At 41.3% G+C, this 22,064-nt stretch overlaps 1 protein-coding gene across 3 annotated transcripts; it reads right to left on the bottom strand.

The window, feature by feature from the left end:
* Positions 1–1,994: 1,994 nt before the first annotated feature.
* prkacaa (protein kinase, cAMP-dependent, catalytic, alpha, genome duplicate a) lies at positions 1,995–21,956 on the bottom strand. Of its 3 annotated transcripts, XM_028986430.1 has the most exons (11): positions 21,489–21,956; positions 21,282–21,394; positions 13,045–13,106; positions 11,492–11,620; positions 11,286–11,384; positions 9,303–9,385; positions 9,032–9,158; positions 7,435–7,530; positions 7,128–7,250; positions 5,890–6,054; positions 1,995–3,219 (listed from the first exon to the last, which is right to left on the bottom strand). In XM_028986430.1, the coding sequence occupies exons 2-11, from the start codon at positions 21,328–21,330 to the stop codon at positions 3,094–3,096; spliced, it is 1,059 nt and encodes a 352-aa protein (XP_028842263.1). In that variant the 5' UTR covers positions 21,331–21,394; positions 21,489–21,956; the 3' UTR covers positions 1,995–3,093. The 3 variants fall into 3 exon arrangements, with proteins under 3 accessions (XP_028842263.1, XP_028842262.1, XP_028842261.1); XM_028986429.1 differs by having other exon boundaries at positions 21,282–21,956; XM_028986428.1 differs by lacking the exons at positions 21,282–21,394; positions 21,489–21,956 and adding an exon at positions 16,402–16,525.
* Between the last annotated feature and the right edge of the window lie 108 nt (positions 21,957–22,064).

The following is a 22,064-nucleotide window of genomic DNA, read 5'->3' as shown; positions in this document are numbered from 1 at the left end:
CATCAGCACCCACTTTAATCTGATTTCTGCAATAATATTACACAAGACTAAATGCACCAACACCCGATGTATTTATACAAAATGCAACCACAAGATGGTCATCTGAACAAGTAAAACTTTATTGGAATGATACATGTTGTAAAATATTACTTTTATGTATTTTTTTTAACATACTCGACGTGTCCTAAGGGTATGTCAAGTTCTCCAGAAGGTAAAATAATTAAGACTGATAAAGGCAGAGATATACAGTATTGTTCCCCGAAAAAAAGGTACAACAGACTACACCACCACTTTACCTGCATCGGGAGGAAAGATTCCTGTTATTTGCACAATTACAAAATATTGGGGATTAAAAAAAAAAAAAAAAAAACTTTCCTGTATGATTTTAAAATGGGATTGTTTCCTTACTTTGTCATAAAACAAATTTAAAGGCAAAACTATGTGGAGGAAAAAAAATATAGGACGGGGTGGATAGAAAACAACCGAAAATTAAAAGGCAAAAAAAAAAAAAAAACGAATCCGGGTGCCAGGATTCAAGTGGAAATTTAACACGGAGTGCCGTGATCGTGTATGTCAACAAGCATATAGTTACATTATTGATTTTTTTTTTTTAATTCATTATTACGCGCTACATCTTAAGAACCAAATACCAGAAGGTGGCGCTCGCCGGCCAATGTCTGCGCACCCGGCTGCAGCGCGCAATACAGCCACTAGGGGGGAGGAGGTCGCTGCAGAATCAGTCACAATGAGACACATCAGGCGACAGCCTCCAAAGGTAAAAGGGATCCTGCAAACAAGGTTCTGCAGAAATAGACGTCAGATGACAAGTAGGGTAGGTGGCTGTTATAGCTCTGAGTGCAAAAGTTCTCAGCTTTCAATCAGAATCTCAAAATAACTTTGGGAAGATTACTGCACAAGAATGTGCCCTGCAAAAAACCTGTACCACAAAAAAAAAAAACAAAAAAACAAACACATTTGGCTGTGCATGGGCCGCCATGACACCCCCAGTCAGCAGAAATAAACACACACACCTTAGCAAAGATGGAACTATAGTACAAATAATTGGTGTATTAACATGTTTCAACAATAATGTTAACTCTCCTGCACACACAGAAACATTTTTTAGGAGGTGCATGAAATCTGGCACCTTATCTAAACAAATGACTGCTGCAAGCATGAAGCGCAATTGTGAGAAGACAACCATCCAAAAAAAAAAAAAAAAAAAAAGCAAAAAAAGCAAAGTGGCATTTGGAGAATACATTTATAATATTGCACAGGCTTCTAAAATCCATTTGAGGGAGCAGAGCAGATTGTCTTAAATCCTAAAACATACAGAATGAACCAAAAATTACAACCTGATACACTTAGAATTGTGTTTTGATCTGGTAAATTAATTTTTGCTGATTGAACTATAAAAAACAGAAAATGAATAAAAGCAAACCCTCTCACCCATGGTACAACATGGTGACTAGTGACAGTTCGAGTGAACAAGTGAATCATACAGATCACGGCAAATGTTAATTATAGTTTTTAAGTAACAAAAAAAAAAAATACAAATAATAAAACAACTACATCCAAGGGCCCAAGCCCATCTGTCTCCAACTCACAATGCTAGACTGCTCAGTGGAGGGAACATCCATGTAGAATATATATATAAAAAAAGAAAAGAAAGAAAAAGCACATGGCAGACCTCACATTTGCTCTCCCAATCATCCACGTTTAAGTGTAAGAAAATCAGTAAATCGTAGGTTCTGACCCCCCCCCCCAAAAAAAGTAAAAAAATAAAATAAAATAATAATCCTGTGTTGACATTGATGTTGGAAAAAATTAACATTCGCAGGACAGTGTAAAATGGTCAAAACATTTCACTTACCTTCAACCTGCCTTCAAAATGGTTGTGAACAAAAACAGCATGCACCGTTTATCAGAAACATTTTGCTACTTTTGTTGTTGAAATTGAACTCATGATGCCCAAACATCATCTCCTTGAAAAATTGGCAGATAATCACATTGGTTTATTTTTCTTCAGGTGGACAATGCAGAATATGTTTCAATAATTTTTGCTGATCATATATTAAATGTACAATAATGTGCTACAGAAATTGGAGTGATAACAGCAGTCATTACAAAAAAAAAAAAATCCACACAAGTAGAGTGCTCATCTTAAAGATTTGTTTTAAATAATCTCAGCTGAGACTTGACGAGACAAAAGGCTGAATACAGGTCCCCAGAAAAGTCAGACCTACGTAATAATAATATTCTGAAGTGACTTTATTGGCTGACTTAGACAGAACTGAAACAAACAAAAAGAAGAAGAATTATCATCAATGGACTAAACGTGTAGATCAAAATCAAGCCGTAAATTTTGGGATCGCATGAAAGGGCTACTGCAACCAAAGCCAAAAGCTCTGCGCTGATGTTTTCAAACACTGTTATTTATCAGAAAGTTGGCATTATGACAGGCACATAAGTTGGACTCTGTATTGCTTGGACAGATTCTAGAGTGGGAATGAGGAGAGGTGTGAGGGAGGATGGGACAGGAGAAAAAGGAAAAGTAAAAAAAATTTAAAAAAAAGATTTAACCAAGCAAACACAAGACGCCCATAATCATGAATAAGCTCGTCCAGAGATGAACCACGCTGGACTCACGGAAACTTTGTACCTGAACATTAACATCTATGTCTTAACCGGCCATGACCCAAAGGGTGTTGCTCTGCACAAAAAAAAAAAAAAAAAAAAAAAGAAAGGTGCCATCCAATTAAAGAGAGAGGACTGCATCTCTGCCACAATGAGAGGGGGGGGGCGGAGAGAAAAAGTAAAAGGTCAAATGGATAAGTAACAGGTGAGAAACGATCTGAGAAGGCAACACTGCTGGCTCTTTCAGGACTCTTTCTTTCTCTCTCCTTCCGTGGAGGGAGGGAGGGAGGGAAGGGGGGAGGGTACACGTCGTTGTTTAATCCGTGTGCAGGTTGGCAGTCCAGTTTAATAGTCCCCCCCCCCCCCACCTTAACTATTCTCTCTCTCTTCCTGTGTTTCCCCTCCTTTTTCCTTACTCTTCGTTCCTCTCACTGCCTCTGTGGTGCCTGGGTGGGTTTAGAACTCGGCGAACTCCTTTCCACACTTCTCTGTGAAGGAGACCCGGATTTCTTCCTCCTCATAGTCATCGAAGTTGCTGGTGTCTCCAGGCCCTTTGCACTTGGGGATGAATGGGGCCTCCACCTGTACACACACACACACACACACACACACACACACACACATTTAATTCTGAAGCAATACTGAATCTTTTATGGAAATCAATAAAGTGAAAAATAGGGCAGACATCTCCTGATCAGCACAGTATCAAATGAAAACAGGAGTGTGGCATTCCCCAAATCTTTATACACTCATGTGTATAATTTTATATATTAATATTGTTCGAATACAAAATAGTTTGATAGTTTTGAGTGCTGTCAAAAATAGGTGATGTGTGGCCATTAAAGCAATGTTCATAAAACATCCATAGGTCAGCAAAACCAAATGATACACACCTGCTTGTTACTATTAAAACATGGCGGTCACCTTAAACACTAGCATAATTGTTGTACCGGTTCTATTTTTATGGTACGGACAAAGCCCTTAAACATGTCATCTCTGAAGTCTACATTAAAGCTTTTATAGTTCATAAATCAGCTCAAATTGAAGTGCAAAAAGTTGAGCATTTTCACGTAGCGATCCAGAGGCTACAAAAATTCCACTCGTTTGCACGTCTGGGACACTATATTTCATGATCTGCAAATAAGTTTGCCAGAGAACATTTAAACAAAAAAAAAAACAAAAAAAAAACAGGAAGCAACGTTCATTCTGTAGCCTACAACACTATATGACTAAATGATTTTAAAGTTCTGGATAAACCGCAATGTTTCACACTGCTGTTAAGTGTCAAACGAGTTAATTCCTGCAACCCTAGTTGTGAGCAACCATAATTGAATTAATAATTCTACACCAGCAAAAAGGGTTCGGTGTGGAGTAGGGCTGCTATAAACAATTATTAGTCGACTATTAAATTAGTCAATGACTATTTTGTTTGTAGACCAATCGTGGCAGCCCTAGTGAGAAGCTAGTTCCTACTTTCTATACTTTTTTTATGTACAGCACCATGAAAACCAGGCCCTGAAAGCCACTTTTTCACCACAATAAATCATTATACCACTGGGGTGGTAGTAGCCTAGGGGTAACACACTCACTAGAAGACCCAGGTTCAAATCCCACGTACTACCATTGTGTCCCTGAGACACTTAACCCCAAGTTGCTCCAGGGAGACTGTACCTGTAACTACTGATTGTAAGTTGCTCTGGATAAGAGCATCTGATAAATGCTGTAAATGTAAATTATGCAGTTGACAAACAACAAATCTAAAAGCACAAGCTATTATGGAAGGCTGAGTGGAAATATAAATTTATAATCCAGCTTGATACATCTGATGCATTAATGGGTGTGAAAGGGGCTTAAGGGGATGAATGCCACATGTGTTGTAGGACTGAAGTTGTAAAAAACACTAGAACAGCAGTTGCAGAAAAGTTTAGTTAACATCAGGGCTTGATAATATCTATATATTTTCAGATGAAATATAGGATGAGAATATTATTATATACGTTAATATTGTAGAAAACCACACATGTTGGAATGGTGCGTGCGGTTAGATTACAAGATTGCAGGTACTGCACTTGGCAGCTATGTTCTCACACCGTAATCAACATTGAAATTTATTGCGCGCCATGATATTTTCGCACGACCCATAGAATCAAAGCATTAGTGTTCAAAGCTAGTGCTCTTTCTCCTACTTCGAAACACACAACGTGGGAATGGAGGAAAAAACTTAATAATGTACAACACAACATAATTGGGTTACTGGGAGTTTAAAAAAAACACTTTTTTTTTCGCCCTGAGCCCCGCAGCGAGCTGCGTGTGGCATGTTCAGTCTGAAAGCAGCTTTAGATATTCTCCAATGAGCAGATCTGTGTTCAGTCTGCGCTCACCTGATGCCACGGACCTCTGAACCAGGTGTTTTTGGCTTCAGGTCATAATGGGTTTGATTTGTGTAGTGGAGGAGACTCTGGTGAAGCATGCAGAGGAAGGTGTGCATTTAATGGAGAACTGCCAGTATGTTCGACTGTTACAAGGATAGTGTGAACTCGTAGGAGAGTTTTCTGCTCATTGAAAACCAAAGCATCCTTAACTCTTGTATTATGTGATATCATGTGACAATGTAGAAAATTTATGGGATGCAGCGATATCGAGGCATTGATAATCGTAATCGAATCGTGAGACCAATAAAGGTCTAGTGCCTCTAGTGCTTATAGGTCACAAATGCACTATGATCCAATAGGTATTGTATTGTTCGCCAGTGTCTGGGATTTTAAACGTTTCTATAATGGGTTATAGAATGTGTCTATTGAATGTAGATAATAGACTGTGCAGTTAGTTTAGGGTGGTAGTAGCCTAGTGGGTAACACACTCGCCTATGAACCAGAAGACCCGGGTTCAAATCCCACTTACTACCATTGTGTCCCTGATCAAGACACTTAACCCTAAGTGTCTCCAGGGGGGGACTGCCCCTGTAACTACTGATTGAAAGTCGCTCTGGATAAGGGCGTCTGATAAATGCCGGAAATGTAAATGTCATGAAAAAATTAGACACGAGTGGCTTTTAAATTCCTTTCAATTCCTGTCTCTCTCTTGCTGACAATTAAACCAGTGTATAAATAAAACATTTTTATGTTGAAGATGCTTAATAGGTTAATACAAGGACCTTGGTGGCATTTGGCTTTAACTCAGAACTATCTTTTTTATTTTTTATTTATGGAAAAAAATATTTATCAAGTTCTAGTTAGAATCAAAGTCACTGACCTTCCTCTGGTATATGGCAATCCAGTCGGTGGTGGCAAACCACTTGTGGCCCTTGATGTCGTTGACTCCATTCTTGAGGTTGCCAAAGCGCTTGGTTAGGTCCACCTGCAGCAGGTTCCTCAGCAGATCTTTCAGATCTGAGCTGAAGTGAGAGGGGAAGCGCACCTGAGGGAGAAAAACAAAGAAACGAGAGGGGGGGAAGAAAAAAAAAAAAAAAAAAAAAAAAAAAAAGGGTCAAAGGTTAGCACACAGGTCAATGGTCATGAAACTATTTTGTAATGGTCAAACGAAATGCGGTACGCGGGAGCCCCTGTAAACCACAGCCAGCATGAATGATCTTCCACAGTGCAAGAGCTTGGTAATTACAGAGGCAGTTAACCGTACCATAGATTATTTTTTTGGGGTCCTTCTGTAAAATGGGCAAATACATTTAAATCAGGATTAATGATTAAATTCAGGATGATCATGATCAACTTTGGGCATATTTACTCTGATCACATGAAGCAAGAATTTGTGCAACAAATTCTAATCAGTCCAGCTTTTCCTGTACTAATTATGTCATGCCAACGTATACCCGCACATCTGTCACATATCTGGTATATAGCTGCTGTGACTTAAAATGCATAATTAACTCTCCACCATGTGCCCTTATTTGTATATGGTGTTTTTAAAATTGTATATTGTGTTTTTTAAAATTGTATTTATACATTTGTATTCAATGTTACTGTTTTGTATTTAAATGTTACTTGTATGGGTCTGAGAGTAACGTAATTTCAATTCTCTGCATGTCCTGTACATTTGGCAGAATTGACAATAAAGCTGACTTTGACTTAATAATAAACAAGCAACATTTTACAAAATATCAAATTCAAATCATTTTTCTTATTTGTAAAACCAGGCACTGACAGTGCTGACAACAAGGTCCGTTACCAGTGCTTTTATTTCATTATAACTGGCAATCCAGCAAATATTTCGCAAAGGAATAGAATGAGGAAAATGTTTTACCCATGCTGGAATGCCACGATTCTAAATGTGTGCTACTCCAAAGCATTTCATTTCAGTTAGAATTCTCAAAATGGTGATTTAAACACACGATACTGCAACCACTACTGACTAATACTAATGATTTAGTTAAACCCAAATCCCAGGCCTGCATGGTAAGTGATAAAATAGGGATTATACAGAATTCATTTGCAATAAAAGCTTCCTTTTATGGTGGAGGTGTGCTTAAGACTGACCTTTCCTGACACAATCTTCTCATAGATCTGAATAGGCTGGTCAGCAAAGAATGGAGGATACCCTGCGGCCATCTCGTATATCAGAACTCCCAGTGCCCACCAGTCCACTGCTTTATTATAACCCTGAGAAAAGAGAAGGAAATGTGTGTCAGACCCTCACAGATGACTTCAAGGTGGTCAACGATCATGTTATTTTTGCTCTATACAATAAAATCAAGGCTTAGAAGTGTTGGATTAATCTCTACGCGACAATCCATTAGTACAGTGTGTGTGTGTTTGCATGAGCGAGACAGGGTGAGAGACTTGCTTTGCTGAGGATGATCTCAGGCGCCAGATACTCCGGGGTGCCACACAGTGTCCAGGTCCGACCCTTCACCCGCTTGGCAAATCCAAAATCTGTTACCTGTGTGGCAAATATATATATTATATATAGTTTGTTCACATTTTCTACATTTAAAAAATCACCAACATTTCACAAAACTTTGTAGAGGATAATGGATTAATAAGTACCATTACAGTACCAGAACCAAATCACCACTATACGTGCTGCATGTAATAAAGATCATGCCTTGTATGACCAGCTTCTTCCACTAAAATTACAACCTCAAAGTGAAGAGGAGCTAGTCATCAGTCAGAATGAAATGTTTTACTCGTCTTTACTCATCAGTTCCTAAATTATTTACCTCATGCAACAATTCTGTAAAATAAGACTATTATTTTGTGCACTTCCAAACCCAGTTGTAATATACACAGTGCAACTACAAACCATGTGCACTGTATAAAAAAAAAAAAAAAAAATCTAAGAAGTATAAATTTGGAAAATTAAGGATGACATTTCTGTTCATGTAACAAAAGCAGTTAAAATAGTTCTCAAACAAGCATTGTTTTGTTAATTTCACTTAAATGTTTCAGTTCAAAGTTGTAAATTGTCTGGCTGTTGCGTTTACATTTTAAAAACCTACATTTACATTCATTTACATAATTTTGTTAAAAACAAGTAGTGTAACAGAGCTAGCGCCTTTCACCAGCACTCTGAACAGCAATTTAAGGTTACCAAAGGGTGTTGGGTCAGAGCAGGAGTGGTAATGGTGAAAAATGAGTTATACAATAATGTAAGTATTTTTTGCAAATGCTTTTAAAGGGCAAATTCGTTTATTAATTGAGGGCAGTTTGATTATCATGAACTGGAAATTTTATGTTAAGATGATTGATTGTCTGTTCAGAAAAATAGCTTTTAAAAGTGGATTTCAGACCACTTTACATGAGATAACAAATTAGAGTATAGTAGCATGTGGGGATGCTCTGGGGATGCTTTCCAGAATGCTCTGGGGCAATATGAAATGATTTCAAATTAAGGAAATCAGGGGTTGAAGTTGGCCATGTACTCAATTCTGGACTAAGACTGAACAACCTACTAGTGACCACCTGCTTTATCGACTGGCTGTTCATCTTTGTATGAGAGTCTAACTTGTGAAAAGAAACATCACCCCTATTTAGAACTCATCTTATTAACATGATTGTTTGCTGTTAGACACTGCTATTACAAATGAAGTAGAAGCAGAGCTAATACAGCAGCATTGTGACAGGACATTAAAGATGATGGATTAACACAGTGTATATAAACTGGACTATCTTAATTTCTTTTAACTGCATTGTGTAGTAATTTTATTTGTGAGAATGTAATACATTGCATTTGATGGACTGTTGCTATGTTATAAAACGTACATCTTAAAGAAAAATCACAACTAAATGAGTTTTTAGTTGGCACAATTTTCAGTGTGCTTATTAATATATATTTGTGCATATTGTTAGATGAATAAACAGCTGTGTGTTTGTACTTCAGGGTTTTAATTTGCTGTAAAAATGAACTAGTGAGGAAACATTAAAGTTCATTTCCCTCTTACCTGTATATACCCTTGCTGGTCTATAAGTAGGTTTTCAGGCTTTAGATCTCGGTAGATTAGATCCAGGGAGTGAAGGTACTCAAAAGTCAGGACAATCTGAGCAGCGTAGAAACGGGCATGTGGCTCGCTGCCATGAAAAAAAAAAAAAAAAAAAAAAAAAAAAAAAAGCAGTTATAACACGGGTCGGCCCAACACTCCCGCGAAAGGGAAAATCAGATCGGAACGGATGGACGTGGGGCATAACCTGCAGCCGTGAGTCTCCATTACCCACCTGAATCTGCCAATTCTCCTTAAATGAGAGAACATTTCCCCACCAGGGACATACTCCATCACCATGTACAGATTAGTGTTGTCCTATGAAGAGGAGGAAAATAAGGAGGGGTGAGGGGACACTATTACTTTTTATTTATATTAACATGATTATTATGTAAGAGTATGAGTGCATATACATGTATGGTTTCAGGGAGAACATCTATGTATATTTTGAGGTAATGTGACTATCTTATGGTCTTGCTTTATATTAGTTACATGGCAATATAGAAAGATTAAGACAATATGCATTTTTATATACAGTGGCAAGAAAAAGTATGCGAATCCTTTTGAATTTCATGATTTCCCGCTTCCTTAATCGCTAGACCATCACTACCCCAATATATTGCTACTGGAAAAAATGTGAGAACCCTTATATTAATAACCTCAATTGGAGTCAGGTATTAACATACCTGGACACTTGCTAAAAAAAAAGACTGAACTATTTGAGAAGAATGGGCAGCACTACATCTAGCATTAAAATGGCACTGCATATCAATAGAGTGGAAGATAATTTCCCAAGTGTATACATATTAAAAAAAAACTCTACAGTAGGGCTGCACGATTTGGGGAAAAAGACATATTGCGATTATTGAGATCAATATTGCGATATGCGATTGCGATGTGATAAAGGACATTTGCTTGTATATCAATGAAAAGTCGCATACTAATAGTGAAATGTTTAATTTCAAAGTGAAACATACAAACTACTTATAACAACCTGAAATGCCCAGTGCTTTCAAAATACAATATTCTACAAAATTAAATAATCACATAAACTCTTTTACATTACTGTCGAACTACAACCCTGGTAAGGCTAAACAACTGTTTTGATTATATTTGGCCATTATAAAATCCTGTATTATAGTTCTTACGTTTAACCAAAACGTTGTTTGGAGGCTGACTTGAACACAGGAATGCATAGCTTTGCTAGCTTAGCCTAGGTTAAGACTTATAAAACAGGATCTTATAATGGCCAAATATATTCAAAACAATGTCCAGCCTTACCTATGAAATGTAACCCCCCGGGATCTGGTTTGGAGCGTACAGCGGTTTGTACAGCCCCAAGCAGCACAAGAGTGAGGCATTTTTATGCACTTCTCTCAAGACTGCGACGTTGACGTACGCTGCAGCGCGTCATGCGCCGTCTAACCATATGTCTCCGAATCGAAAGTCATGTGACCAAACACGTCACATCCGACTGAGATGTGAGACTTCAGTCAGTTCGCAAACTTTGAGAGAATTAGAGAATGGATCGGCAACATATCCGATCCAATCCATGTACTAATCATTTAAATCACAGCTTTTTGCGTTCAAGTAATCGCACAGGCTGACATCGCGATTGCGATTAGATTAATCGTGCAGCACTACTCTACAGGATAATGTCAAAGATATTTATATGCCAGCTGAAACTCTGTAGAAGTTGGGACAATGATCTAAAACAACTGAATGGCTTTAGATAAATAAATTCTGCCTTTTGGACAGGCCAAGAGCCCTAATGAAGATACTCTGGAACAACTTGGAGAGCCATGCACATGAGACATCCAGATACTATGATTGAGCTAAAGCAGTTCTGACCGAAAGAATGGGTGAAGATTCCTGCTGAACGTGCAGGTCTCAGCCACATCACAGCAATTAGACTTGTTTGTGAAGGTTCTCAATAAAGACTTGAAAGATTAGAATTTCTTTGTGTTATTATTTTACAAATTTTATGACAAAATAATGCCAAAACACATTGAATTCAAAAGGTTTCACATACTTTTTCTTGCCACTATACACTGTGGGTTTAAACACGTGTCAAACTACATAAAAATAAGACAATCAAATTTTTTTTTTTATTAAATCTTCAGTCCACTTACTGAGACATTGTGTTGAATTGTGTGGGTGGCAATTTTAATGTGTTAATATTTCATTCAGTCACTAACCACACACACAGAGCTGGTACCTTAAAGGAATGCTCCAGCCGCACCAGGAACGGGAAGCTAACTGCTTGCAGGATGCGTTTCTCATTGAGTGTGTGCTCTATCTGTTTCAGTTTCACCACCTGAGCCACAAAACCCGGGTTAGCATTAAACAAGACCTCCCCACCCAACCTCCACCACTCCCACACCCTCCACACACAGGACCGGCTGAGGGAATTCTGTGACTTGCCTTCTGTTTATCAAGGATCTTCATCGCAAAATGCTGGCCTGTCTCTTTGTGCTTGACCAGCATGACGCGCCCAAACGATCCGGTGCCCAGAGTCTTCAGCCGTTCAAACTGGTCCAAAGATGCAGTGTTCTAGGAAAAAAAAAAAAACCACACAAATTAAAAAAGAAAAAATAAGGCCTTGAAAAGGCACATCTGCTGGGACCTCATTCATATCAATAAAGAGTTCTAGGAAAACAAAAGTCTAAAATGTTTTCCACACATAGAGACAAATAGACTCAAGAACGTTTTTCCCCAAAGCCATAACCACTCTAAACTCACACATGCACTGACTACACAGTCTAACCTTTGAACCTCCTTTCTTCTATCCTCCAGCTGTGCAATATTAATATTTAGCATTGAAATACTGTGCAATCTGTATATTGTACAATATCATTATTCACACTGTCAAACATCCACTTCATGTTCAATTCTACTGAGAAATATTTTTAAAAACAATGTGCACTAATGTGCAACCCACGCATACTGTATATAAAACCACACACAGTTATATATAGTGCTGTCATTTGTAATTTCTGACATCTTATTGTATTTTCTTGTACTATTTTCTACATACATGTCAGAACTGAAGGAGTTGCTTTTAATCTCATTGTACATGTGAAGAGTGACAATAAATGGCACTATATTCTATTAAAAAAAAAAAAAAAAACTGAGCCGCCCATTTTGTACTTTTTTGTTCATTTTTTACATCAAGCTTCTGCTTATTCTAGCATATGACCAGAAGAGGGCATCTCTCTCCCTGTATTACAATGTTTGCATTCATTATAGCATACGCTTACAAACTGGAGTTTATGCATGCTTAATTATCACTGGTCACAGACTAAAATCAGATTATGTAATGATGTAAATTCTTTGTCAGAATTTCCAGACATCCAGTTCCCATGACAGAAAAGTGAAAGTTATATGTTGAAGGTGAACAACTCAATTCTAATTGAATAAAATATAAGATAAAATTCTAAACTTCACTTAGCATGAAGGATATTATCAATTATTGGCCCTATTAATCTATTTTAGAATTACAGTGATCCAGTTTAATATGTTGCTAGCAATACAAACAACCAAATGAACCTAAAGAGAGGCTGACCTAATAGGACTGCAAAGGAAAGCAAACACATACGGACACATACAAACTCCATTTAGTTGGCAGTTCAACTGGAGACATCAGAACAGTGATGAGCCTTTTGACTGGATCTGCATGATATTCAGGCCACATGGCTGCATACATATAGGACCTTGGTCCATAGTAAGCCCGGCCAAACAATTGTAAATGGTTTTAAAAGATGTAAACACACATACGAATAGGAGCAGTCCAGAAAAACTGAATGTTCACTTAAAAAAAAAAAAAAATGATGTCATAATATTTGTCATAATCTTTGTCATAACCTAACAAAAAGAGTGTTTTTAAAAGAATAATAAGGTAAAAGCTGGGTGTATACACACACACCCACAGAGGTGAAATGAAGGGTAAGCGCCACATTCCATTGTCATGTGCTCACCTGTGCCGGGTTCTCCCATTTCTTTAAGAAATCTTCTTTGGCTTTTGCAAGAAACTCCTTCACTGTAAAAAAAATAAGAGAGGAAGCGCGCTTGTTTATTTTTAGACCTGAGACAAAACACAAATCTTGCCACCGAGCGAGCACCTCTTTCTGAGACCGTGTCCTGGTTGTACTAAGAGAAGAAACTTGAGATGCTCCAGCACTCATTAACAGTCCAACTTACCTCTGAAATAACCTCTGCATAGGCGTAATAATTTTTATGGGAGATGTAGACTGCTTCCATAACAAAAAACTGAAATCATTGAATGAACATAAAAAAAACAAAAAAAAAACTAGTCATTTAGACAATAAAAATAAATAAATAAATAAATAAATAAAAAAGCTATTTCCTGATTACATTTCCATTTGTATGAATAAAACAATAGAGGATTTCACAGCAGACAGCACTTTGGGATATGGGAGGGAATAAGTGTCCTTTCTAAAGTCCAGAAAAACCTACACTGACAAAATAGATAAATAAGTGTCATTATTTAAACATTTATATTTAAAACAGTTTTTGTATTTTTTATGGTCTTAAAATAAAATTATTAAAAACTAATTTCAATAATAAAAGGTATTGAAAATAATAAATTTGGCTAAATTACAAATTGGACACCAATCAATAATTAATATATTGATATAGAGACATGGCACTACTACTATTGACTACTGTCATAAAGACCTAAAGTGACGACGGAAGCCTCCTCCCTCTACCGTTTTCTCTAATGCCCGGCCTTGTTCTAATTTCGACACCCATTAAAGGCACATCGACCGAGGCTGCATTATCTAACACTTCCTGTTCCTACTATGACAGAACAGGAGCAGAGTCAAATCGATAGCAGCTGACTTCGTACACTTACACCAGCGAGCAACAGACAAAAACAAAGTGGGTGGAATTTGAGAATTTCTCTCCATTTCCCTTGTGTACTTTTTTTTTTCTGGTTAGAACCAGCCACGATGCCACCTGCAGAAAATGCACATTTCACTGCTTATCTTTATGGGGCTAATCGCACTCTGGGAACATTCAGATCACAAGCCCTTCCTCATTCCACGCCTCTCATATCTGCGCATTTACATGAGGAACGGCAGGCCTGAGAGAGCAACTGCTTATGAAGATAATGGGGAGGGGCCAGACGACCCAAGAGAACCCTTACAAAAACAATAAACCGCCCCACGTCTTCCCCTTTCTACGCAGAGATGCATACAGTCCCGTAACCAGACTCAAAATTCAGTCTTCTACGGTTGACTGTGTGAGAAAAAGGGTCTAAAATGCACAAAAGCCAGAGTAAAAGACTGCTCCTGCAGACAGACAACACAATCACACTGAATACCCAAGCATTAAAAATACACTACCAGCAGCTTCCCATCAGTACCCACAGAGTTCCTTCCAGGGACTGGAGGAGTCTTTGACCCCAGACTCCATTACGGAATCCCAAACCAAATAAATAAAGTGCTACATGCTTTAGATCAGGACTCATCCCTGCTCGTGTTGTCCCATGTTTGTTTTACGACTGCCACGGCAACCAGCAGGAAGTGGCAGATCCCTGCCCTTACCGTCCACCAGGACCGTGGGACAGTCGGAGACAGCGGCAACCGCTTCCGAGGCCCGGCTCCCCGACTCCCTCTTCCTCTGGGAGCTTTTTCGGTCGCACGTTGGGCCTTGCTCTCGCCTCTCCCTGGTGCTCTTCCGGCTCGCAGTGAGAGCAGGGGCGGCCTCATGCCGCTGCTCGCCCTCACTGGCCATGGTGGCGGAGTCCTGGGCCCGGTCTGGCGATGAAACGCTCACCACCCAGAGCCGCCGCTGACATTACACAGGAAGATCAACTGGCTCCATGCATGGTGCGTATCAATATTTATTTTGCACTGAGCCCTTTGAAGGTAAAAAAAAAAAAAAAAAAAAAAACACACACACACACACACACACAATTGATCTGTGCACAGCCCTGGTCACCAGTGGGAGGGGCAACATCACAAACACCAACACAAAGTGACCGCTCATAAAATTCTACAAAAAAATAAATACAACCAATGAAAACCCAACAGCAGGAACCCTTATAGAGAGGATGGGTCTTTCTGAAAGTTGCTGTGATACACACACCCACCCACAATGAGGAACAGACGTGTGTCATTGTCATGCAACCAGCAGCTCTACTCGTGTCCTCCAGCGGACAGAGTCCAGGATCGATGCAGGTGGATCGATCAGCAGGGCCCGAGGCCACCAGTTCCCACTCTGACGCAAGCAAAGCAGGGTCAGCGTGGAGAAGGCCACACCTCCAGTCTGGACACAAACTCCGCCCACTCATGATTCACAGAAGGCACTGTCCAAGGCTATGCCACAGAGCCCCAGCAAGACTGAGATGGATTGAGGGTTGGGGTCTAGTCCATAGACACAGGGTCCAGTCAATGGACGGTGGGCTTTGCTGGTAAGTATCAATCATGCATTTCTTGTATCAGATCCTGGTTCTAGAGGTGGGGTCCATCTATTTAGGGCGGTGCCCCTTTAACAATAGTCTTGAGACAGGAGAACTTATACAACAGTCAGCTGAAGCAATATAGTGCACATCCTGAGGACCTTCATAACCCAGAGGAGAACAGCAGGGCAAAATGTGCCTGCGAGGAACCGGAGGCCAAGATTGAACCAACGAAGAGTCCAGACAGGAGTGTGACACTGGCACAGAAAGACACACGGATGTCACCCGGGAGACAGACACACGGCCTCCCTGGAACTCGCCATGACGCAGCCAGCACCCGGCAACCAAGCAAACAGCAAGAGCTGAAAAAGATCTTTGTGCCAATGTGTGTGTGTGTGTGTGTGTGTGTGTGTGTGTGTGTGATAGTGCGTGCTCCCCCCACCACCCTAAAGCAAAATAAATCTGATTATAATCTGCCCACAATCAGAGTAAATGAACCCATTTCACACACACACACACACACACACACACACACACACCAGGTCAACCTTGTTGTGCAAACCTTATGGAAACAGCACACGTCCTCAAGCAGAGGAAAAGAACAGTCTCCCTAAAGAGGACAACAGTGTTCTCTGAAAAGTCACAAAAAAAAATTAAACTGGGGAAAAATTAATTAACGCAGTTGTGAAGTCAATATCAAAACTAAGATAAGTTCTGACCTCCACACAAACTATGAGCAAGTGCTCACACACACACACACACACACACACACACACACACACACACAAAAAGCATCCCTCCTCCCACCTGCTGGTCCAATCATGCTGCTGACTCAGTCACTCACTGTGGCAACAGGCCACGCCCCCTGCAGATCCCGCCCACCCACCCACCCACTGCGCTCACTCACTCCAGCGGTAGGCCTCGGGCTCGTCCTGGAGCTGGAAGGGACTGCCCTCCCCGCCGCCCGAGTCTCCCAGACAGGGTCCGCCTCGGAGGAACAGTCTCCCTGCCAGCCTGTGGAGCACAGACATGCCGCAGGGAGTCAATCCGAGCGCTCCGGCAGACTATGGAGGCAAACGTTCCGGGGTCAGGAGAGATCAAAATGCCTGGGGATCTTCATCGGAACGGTCAAAAGGCTCCAGTCTCAAACCAGTGGTTCCAGTGGCTTCAATTGTTTAGTCCCCCAAATCCACCGATAGCCGTGCCGCCGTTGGCCTTGACAGCGATCACTCTTTCACTTCGCTGCCTTTGCCGCTGATCCACTTCATGCCCCAGCTCACACCGTCCACCCTGCTCCTTCCTGTGGGCTGCAGCTTCCCGAGGAGAGCAGGAAGCTTCGGCTCCGAACAAGGCGGGGAGCCTCCTATTCCACACGAGACCACCTCAGCTCCCGGCTTTTAACCCTTGCGGCCCACCGTGTACCGGGAAATCGGGGCTCCGCGAGCCTCGGCGAGCTGGAATAAATAACCGGCCCCGGCGTGTGCCTTCACACTCCCAGCCTGCACCTGTCTCTGGGGATCAGGGCGGGCCGCGAGCGACGCCGCTTATAGGGATGGAAGGTCGGGCGAGTGAGGGAAAGTTCGGCTGCCCCCGCCCAGGTTGGCTTCTGGCCTGTCCATCCAGTTGCTGCGCTGTTGTCCTCCTCCACAGCCATAAATAATAAATACAAATGCAACACCCTTACCCTACTAACGTCGACAAGGGTGTTACTAAAAATACAACATGGGTGGCGAGAGGCGCAAATCAAAGTCAGACTTTTGCCACAATTCATAACTAAAACTAGTATGAACTCTGCAGGGGAAGGAACCGAAGAATGCCCATAGCATGGCTTTGAATTTATTATATGAATTTACATTTACAGCATTTATCAAGACGCCATTATCCAGAGCGACTTACAATCAGTAGTTACAGGGACAGTCCCCCCAGGAGACACTTAGGGTTAAGTGTCTTGTTTGGGGACACAATGGTAGTAAGTGGGTCTTCTGGTTCATAGGAGAGTGTGTTACCCACTAGGCTACTACCAGACCTGAAATCGGAGAATTAATAATAATTATTATTAATAATAAGTATTAATATAGAATATTAATAATACCACAGTTTACCAATAATTTTTGCTGGTCAAAAATTAAATAAAATCAAACAAAATTCCCAGCAATGGTCCTTAAATCATTTTCTTGTTCGGTGAGATGTGGTTGAGCTGCTCATGTTGCTGATTACACGGTGGTCATGCTAATCATGTTTAACAAGGTGTGTTGGTGTTCAAATTCAACAAATAGCGGATATTGAATGGCTTCCTTATCCCTTCCTTATCTTCTTTAAGGTCAAGCATAATAAAAATAAATAAATAAAAAAAAGCATGTCTGGCGTCTCTGAAATCTTTTACTTTGCGGGTCATATTGGCTACAAATGATAGCATGCAATCTCCTGCTATTTGTCATCAGCACACGCGCACACGCACACACACACACACACACACACTTTCACAGCTGAATGTATCAGGCATATTCAAATGACGTGCAGTCACATGCAAATAGAAAATCCACTCTTCACACATGCGTTCAACCAGCCGCCGCTGCCAGAGGGCCCATTTCACACATACCTGCCTCGGCTCGCGGTCACCGCGCCTCACACCTGACACGCGGCCAACAGTTTCAAACTGCAAGGTTCATCATACAAATAGGGCTGTGCGATATGGCATGAAATTCATATTGCCATATGAGTTTAACCATAGACGGTATATACTGCAGAATATAATTTGATAAGTAAATTTTAAATGTTTTTGAAACGGTAACATGTAGGCGTATGTATTGGCAAGGATCTCACGATATGATACGTATCACGATATAATTGAATCACAATATATTGTAGGGGTGTTAAAATTAATCGCATTGCAATGCAGACGTGGACAATTCTGCATCAGTGCAGTGCAGAACATAATCGATTACATAATAATGACCTTGCTTGGTGATTGTCGCGGCTTAAAAATTCTAGTTAAAAAGTAGTGCCGGTAGTGACTGTGGTGGCCTGATCTGCAGAGTACCACGCTGCTCTGCGCGGTGTGGCACCCGGAGCCCTTGTTCTCGCACCGCGGTCATTTGTTGAACACGGCTGTGCGCTGTGACGTATTTTCGGGCGACAAATAGAATCCAAGCAGGCGAGTGTCCTTTATACCACTTCGAAACACACATACACAAAGGGGGAATGGAGAAAAAGCTGATCTTTCTCTGAGTGTCCAGAGATGTGCAACATGACATTAGCGTCTTACCGGGAGTTTAAAAAAAACACGCTTACTTTTTTAGCGCTGAGCACCGCGCCGCGTTGTTCTGCTGTTTGTGGCATCAGAGGAGCGCTGACTGAGCACAGATAGCAAAAAAACACAATTTTTCTGCTCGTTGTAGTAGAAAATGGGCAGTGGTGGCCTAGCGGTTAAGGAAGCGGCACCATAATCAGAAGGTTGCCAGTTCTAATCCCGATCCGCCAAGTTTCCACTGAGCAAAGCACCGTCCCCGCACATTTCGCTGTGTAACCGTGTGCTGTGCTGCAGTGTATCACAATGACAATCACTTCACTTTCAAAGAGTCAACACAGTGTACGAGACCTTACCTCTTGTATTTGAAAAAATCCACGTGACCATGTAGAAAATTTATGGCATGCATCGGGATGCACTGCTAGTCGTAATCGAATCGTAACACCAGTGAAGGTTCACACCTCTAATATATTGTGAAACTGTACATACTGCGATATTCTACAGCCCACTGAAAATGTAAAAACAGAGCTGATATATATATATATTACACACACACACACACACAAACAGACAAGATGCGGCGTACAATCTATGTAGATCACATTACATGAATAATAGTAATAACAACTCAAAACTGAATTCGACTAAATTTGTATACAAAAATATCGGTCCCTCTATCGATACAATATCACCAAGTAAAATATTACGAAATACTGCTATATTCCTATTTTCTAACACCCCTAATTACATGAGTCCATAGCAAAGGCACTGCAGCGTATGGTTATCTGGGACATTCTACTGAAAGTATTCTAATGCCAGTATTAGCTGAGTGATTACAGTTGAATACATAAAATCCTAAAATTCTATATAGAGTTTACATCCAGGATGTCCCTCCAAGATTTTTTTTTTTTTGCACATGGTACCAAACAGGTCATTTCCACGCGCGCTGTCAGTACCCGATCGGTTCCGTGGTGGTACGGCTTGGAAATCCGCGGAAACGCTGCCATGCGCTCTGTGCTGTAGGCGTGGTATCACACAGGTGATAAATCAAAATCTCTCCCGTTGGCCAAATTTATATCGCATATCGTTTATACTGCACAGGCCTACGTACAAAGCATGTTCACAACAGATAATGCAGAAAACATGCAGGAGGTCAAAATGTCACTATAAGACTCCTCATTTTAGACAAAAAGAGGAAACCGTGGTGAAAGTAGTAAACCTCAAACAACCTTGAAAACTACAGAATAGAGAAGCCAAGGGATGTCCCAAAATGAAGAAGAAAGCGGCCAGACAGAGCACATACACTCACAAAGTGGTCTTGTTTGAGCAGTTGCAATCACATGATATTCAAGAGACTCCCCAGCGCAGCAGTTCAGCCCGAAGTGTAACACATCAGCTGGATCATATGACTCTTATCCAGGCCCGACCAAAGGGTCTTCTCCCTAACCCTCTCGGGACATCGCTTGGCACATCACCGACACAAAGTTGTGTTTATGTAAGGAGTCTTAGGAGGAAAAAGTGCGGACATAAACCAACTTCATTTCTGTTCCACCTCAAAGTTAAACCCAAAAACGATCAATAAAGCAACTTGAAGCAAGCCCTTCTGTCTGCTGCATACATTACTCTGCTACAACGATGGCAGGAGTAATCACGCGATTGCTGCAATCTCCACTGTACATAAAAGAGCTCAGTGCTCAAGGAAATTCCTGTGCCTGTGTTGTGGCGTCCTCTAAATGTCCAAGAATAGCATATAGGAGTTCTCACACACACTTGTTTTATACCTCTGTGAGGACCCTAGGGTAAAATGTCAGACTCATTCTATATACACAAAGAAAAGCAATAGTTAAGGCCTAGGTATAATCTCGTTGCTATCTTTTTGAAAATAAGGACTCACAAAATGTCCCCACTTGTCAGGACACTGGGTCAGATATAAGATACAAACAAAAGAACACACGCACATGCATGCATGCACACACACACACACACACACACACACACACACACACACACACACACAGCCTGCACAGCTTGTTGCACTGAAAGTTGTACAAAATATTTGTGGTATTACTTCCTCTGAACACTATCAGGTCACATCCTGCACCAGGATAGAGTTTTCTGTGCAAGTAATTGATACATAAAAACACACATTTACAGAGCCAGCGGGTAAAAGTACATTCTAGATTTCATTTACATGTTTTGGTCTAAGCTCTCACGTTGGCTTTAGTTAGTTTTATTTTTTTTTATTCAAAGGTCTTAATATCAGCTCAAGTTAAAACCCACAGAGTGTGTTGTAAGCATACAGGCGATGCAAGACCCACGAAAATAATACAGCAACGAAAACTAAACGTCCAGGAAGGAGTCGGGAGGCGGAAAGCCGCGTGGACTGCGGTGCCTGGTCGCCTGTCACACTCCCGTCTGCGGGCTACAAGTACACGTCGGAGTTTGGATGTGTGTGTGTGTGTGTGTGTTTTATTCGTTCACTTGTTTTTTTCCAGCCAGACGAGTGTTCGGTGGCCGCGGACGCACTGAGGGAGACTCACCGCTCTCCATCTCGTTGCCCTTGTTCTTGGCGGTGGGCGCGTTGCCCATGATTGCAGGCCAGGTAGTTGGGGGGGGATCCCTCGATATGGATTTTAAGATTTTCTTCACGTCTCTTCCCCAAAAGAAAAAAAGAACAACGTCCCTCAATACCTCGAGTTGTCAAACTCGGCGGTTGCAATCATCGCTTAATAAAAAATTATCTTCACCTACAACCACGACCCCCCCTGCAGCTCCTTTTATCCGGATCCGAAGGGGGAAAAAGTCCGCAGGCTGGACTAGCTGTATTAGCTAGCTAGCTAGCTAGCGAACCACCGCTAGCTAACCCCAAAAAGCTGGCCCGTTCACCGGATCCGTAGGTGGCAAGAGGCGGCAGACGCTGGCGGGCTCCGCCGGGCGAAGTTCGGTGCGTCAGGACCGGTTCCGAGCGTCCGTCTTCAGTCCCTCCTGTAGCACGAAGCAAGGCCCCCGACTTTCCGCCCAAGGAAAACACTCGAGCCGTGCATGGGCAGCTGCTGTGTGTCCGACCAATGCGAATATATTTCCCCCCGTGTTTCGGTCGGCCCAGCTTCCGACGACTTTCCGAGGTTCGGGAGGGATTGGTTGCAGCTAAAACAGCTTGTTCGAATAATTCGACAGACCCCCACCATTAATCCTCAGACTACAGCTTGAGGGAACTCCAGTCTCGCCTAAAACCCGCCTCCAAAAGGGTCCCATTGGACAACATGTAAACCACACGACCGTTCCTATTGGGCGTACGTCCGCGAGCAAGATCTATGCGAACG

The sequence above is a fragment of the Denticeps clupeoides genome, chromosome 7, assembly GCF_900700375.1.
Source record: "Denticeps clupeoides chromosome 7, fDenClu1.1, whole genome shotgun sequence".
Taxonomy (NCBI): Eukaryota; Metazoa; Chordata; class Actinopteri; order Clupeiformes; family Denticipitidae; genus Denticeps; species Denticeps clupeoides.
This window is presented reverse-complemented; position numbering and strand designations above follow the sequence as displayed.

What these genes read in the sequence shown, in the direction of transcription:
- prkacaa (XM_028986428.1), bottom strand. Translation starts at nt 16,525, where the DNA reads ATGTCTGTGCTCCACAGGCTGGCAGGGAGACTGTTCCTCCGAGGCGGA. An exon ending in AGGAGAATTGGCAGATTCAG is followed by an intron (nt 9,159 to 9,302) that starts GTGGGTAATGGA and finishes TTTTCATGGCAG; the next exon opens with CGAGCCACATGCCCGTTTCT. An exon ending in AGAAGATTGTGTCAGGAAAG is followed by an intron (nt 6,055 to 7,127) that starts GTCAGTCTTAAG and finishes TTTCTCCCTCAG; the next exon opens with GTGCGCTTCCCCTCTCACTT.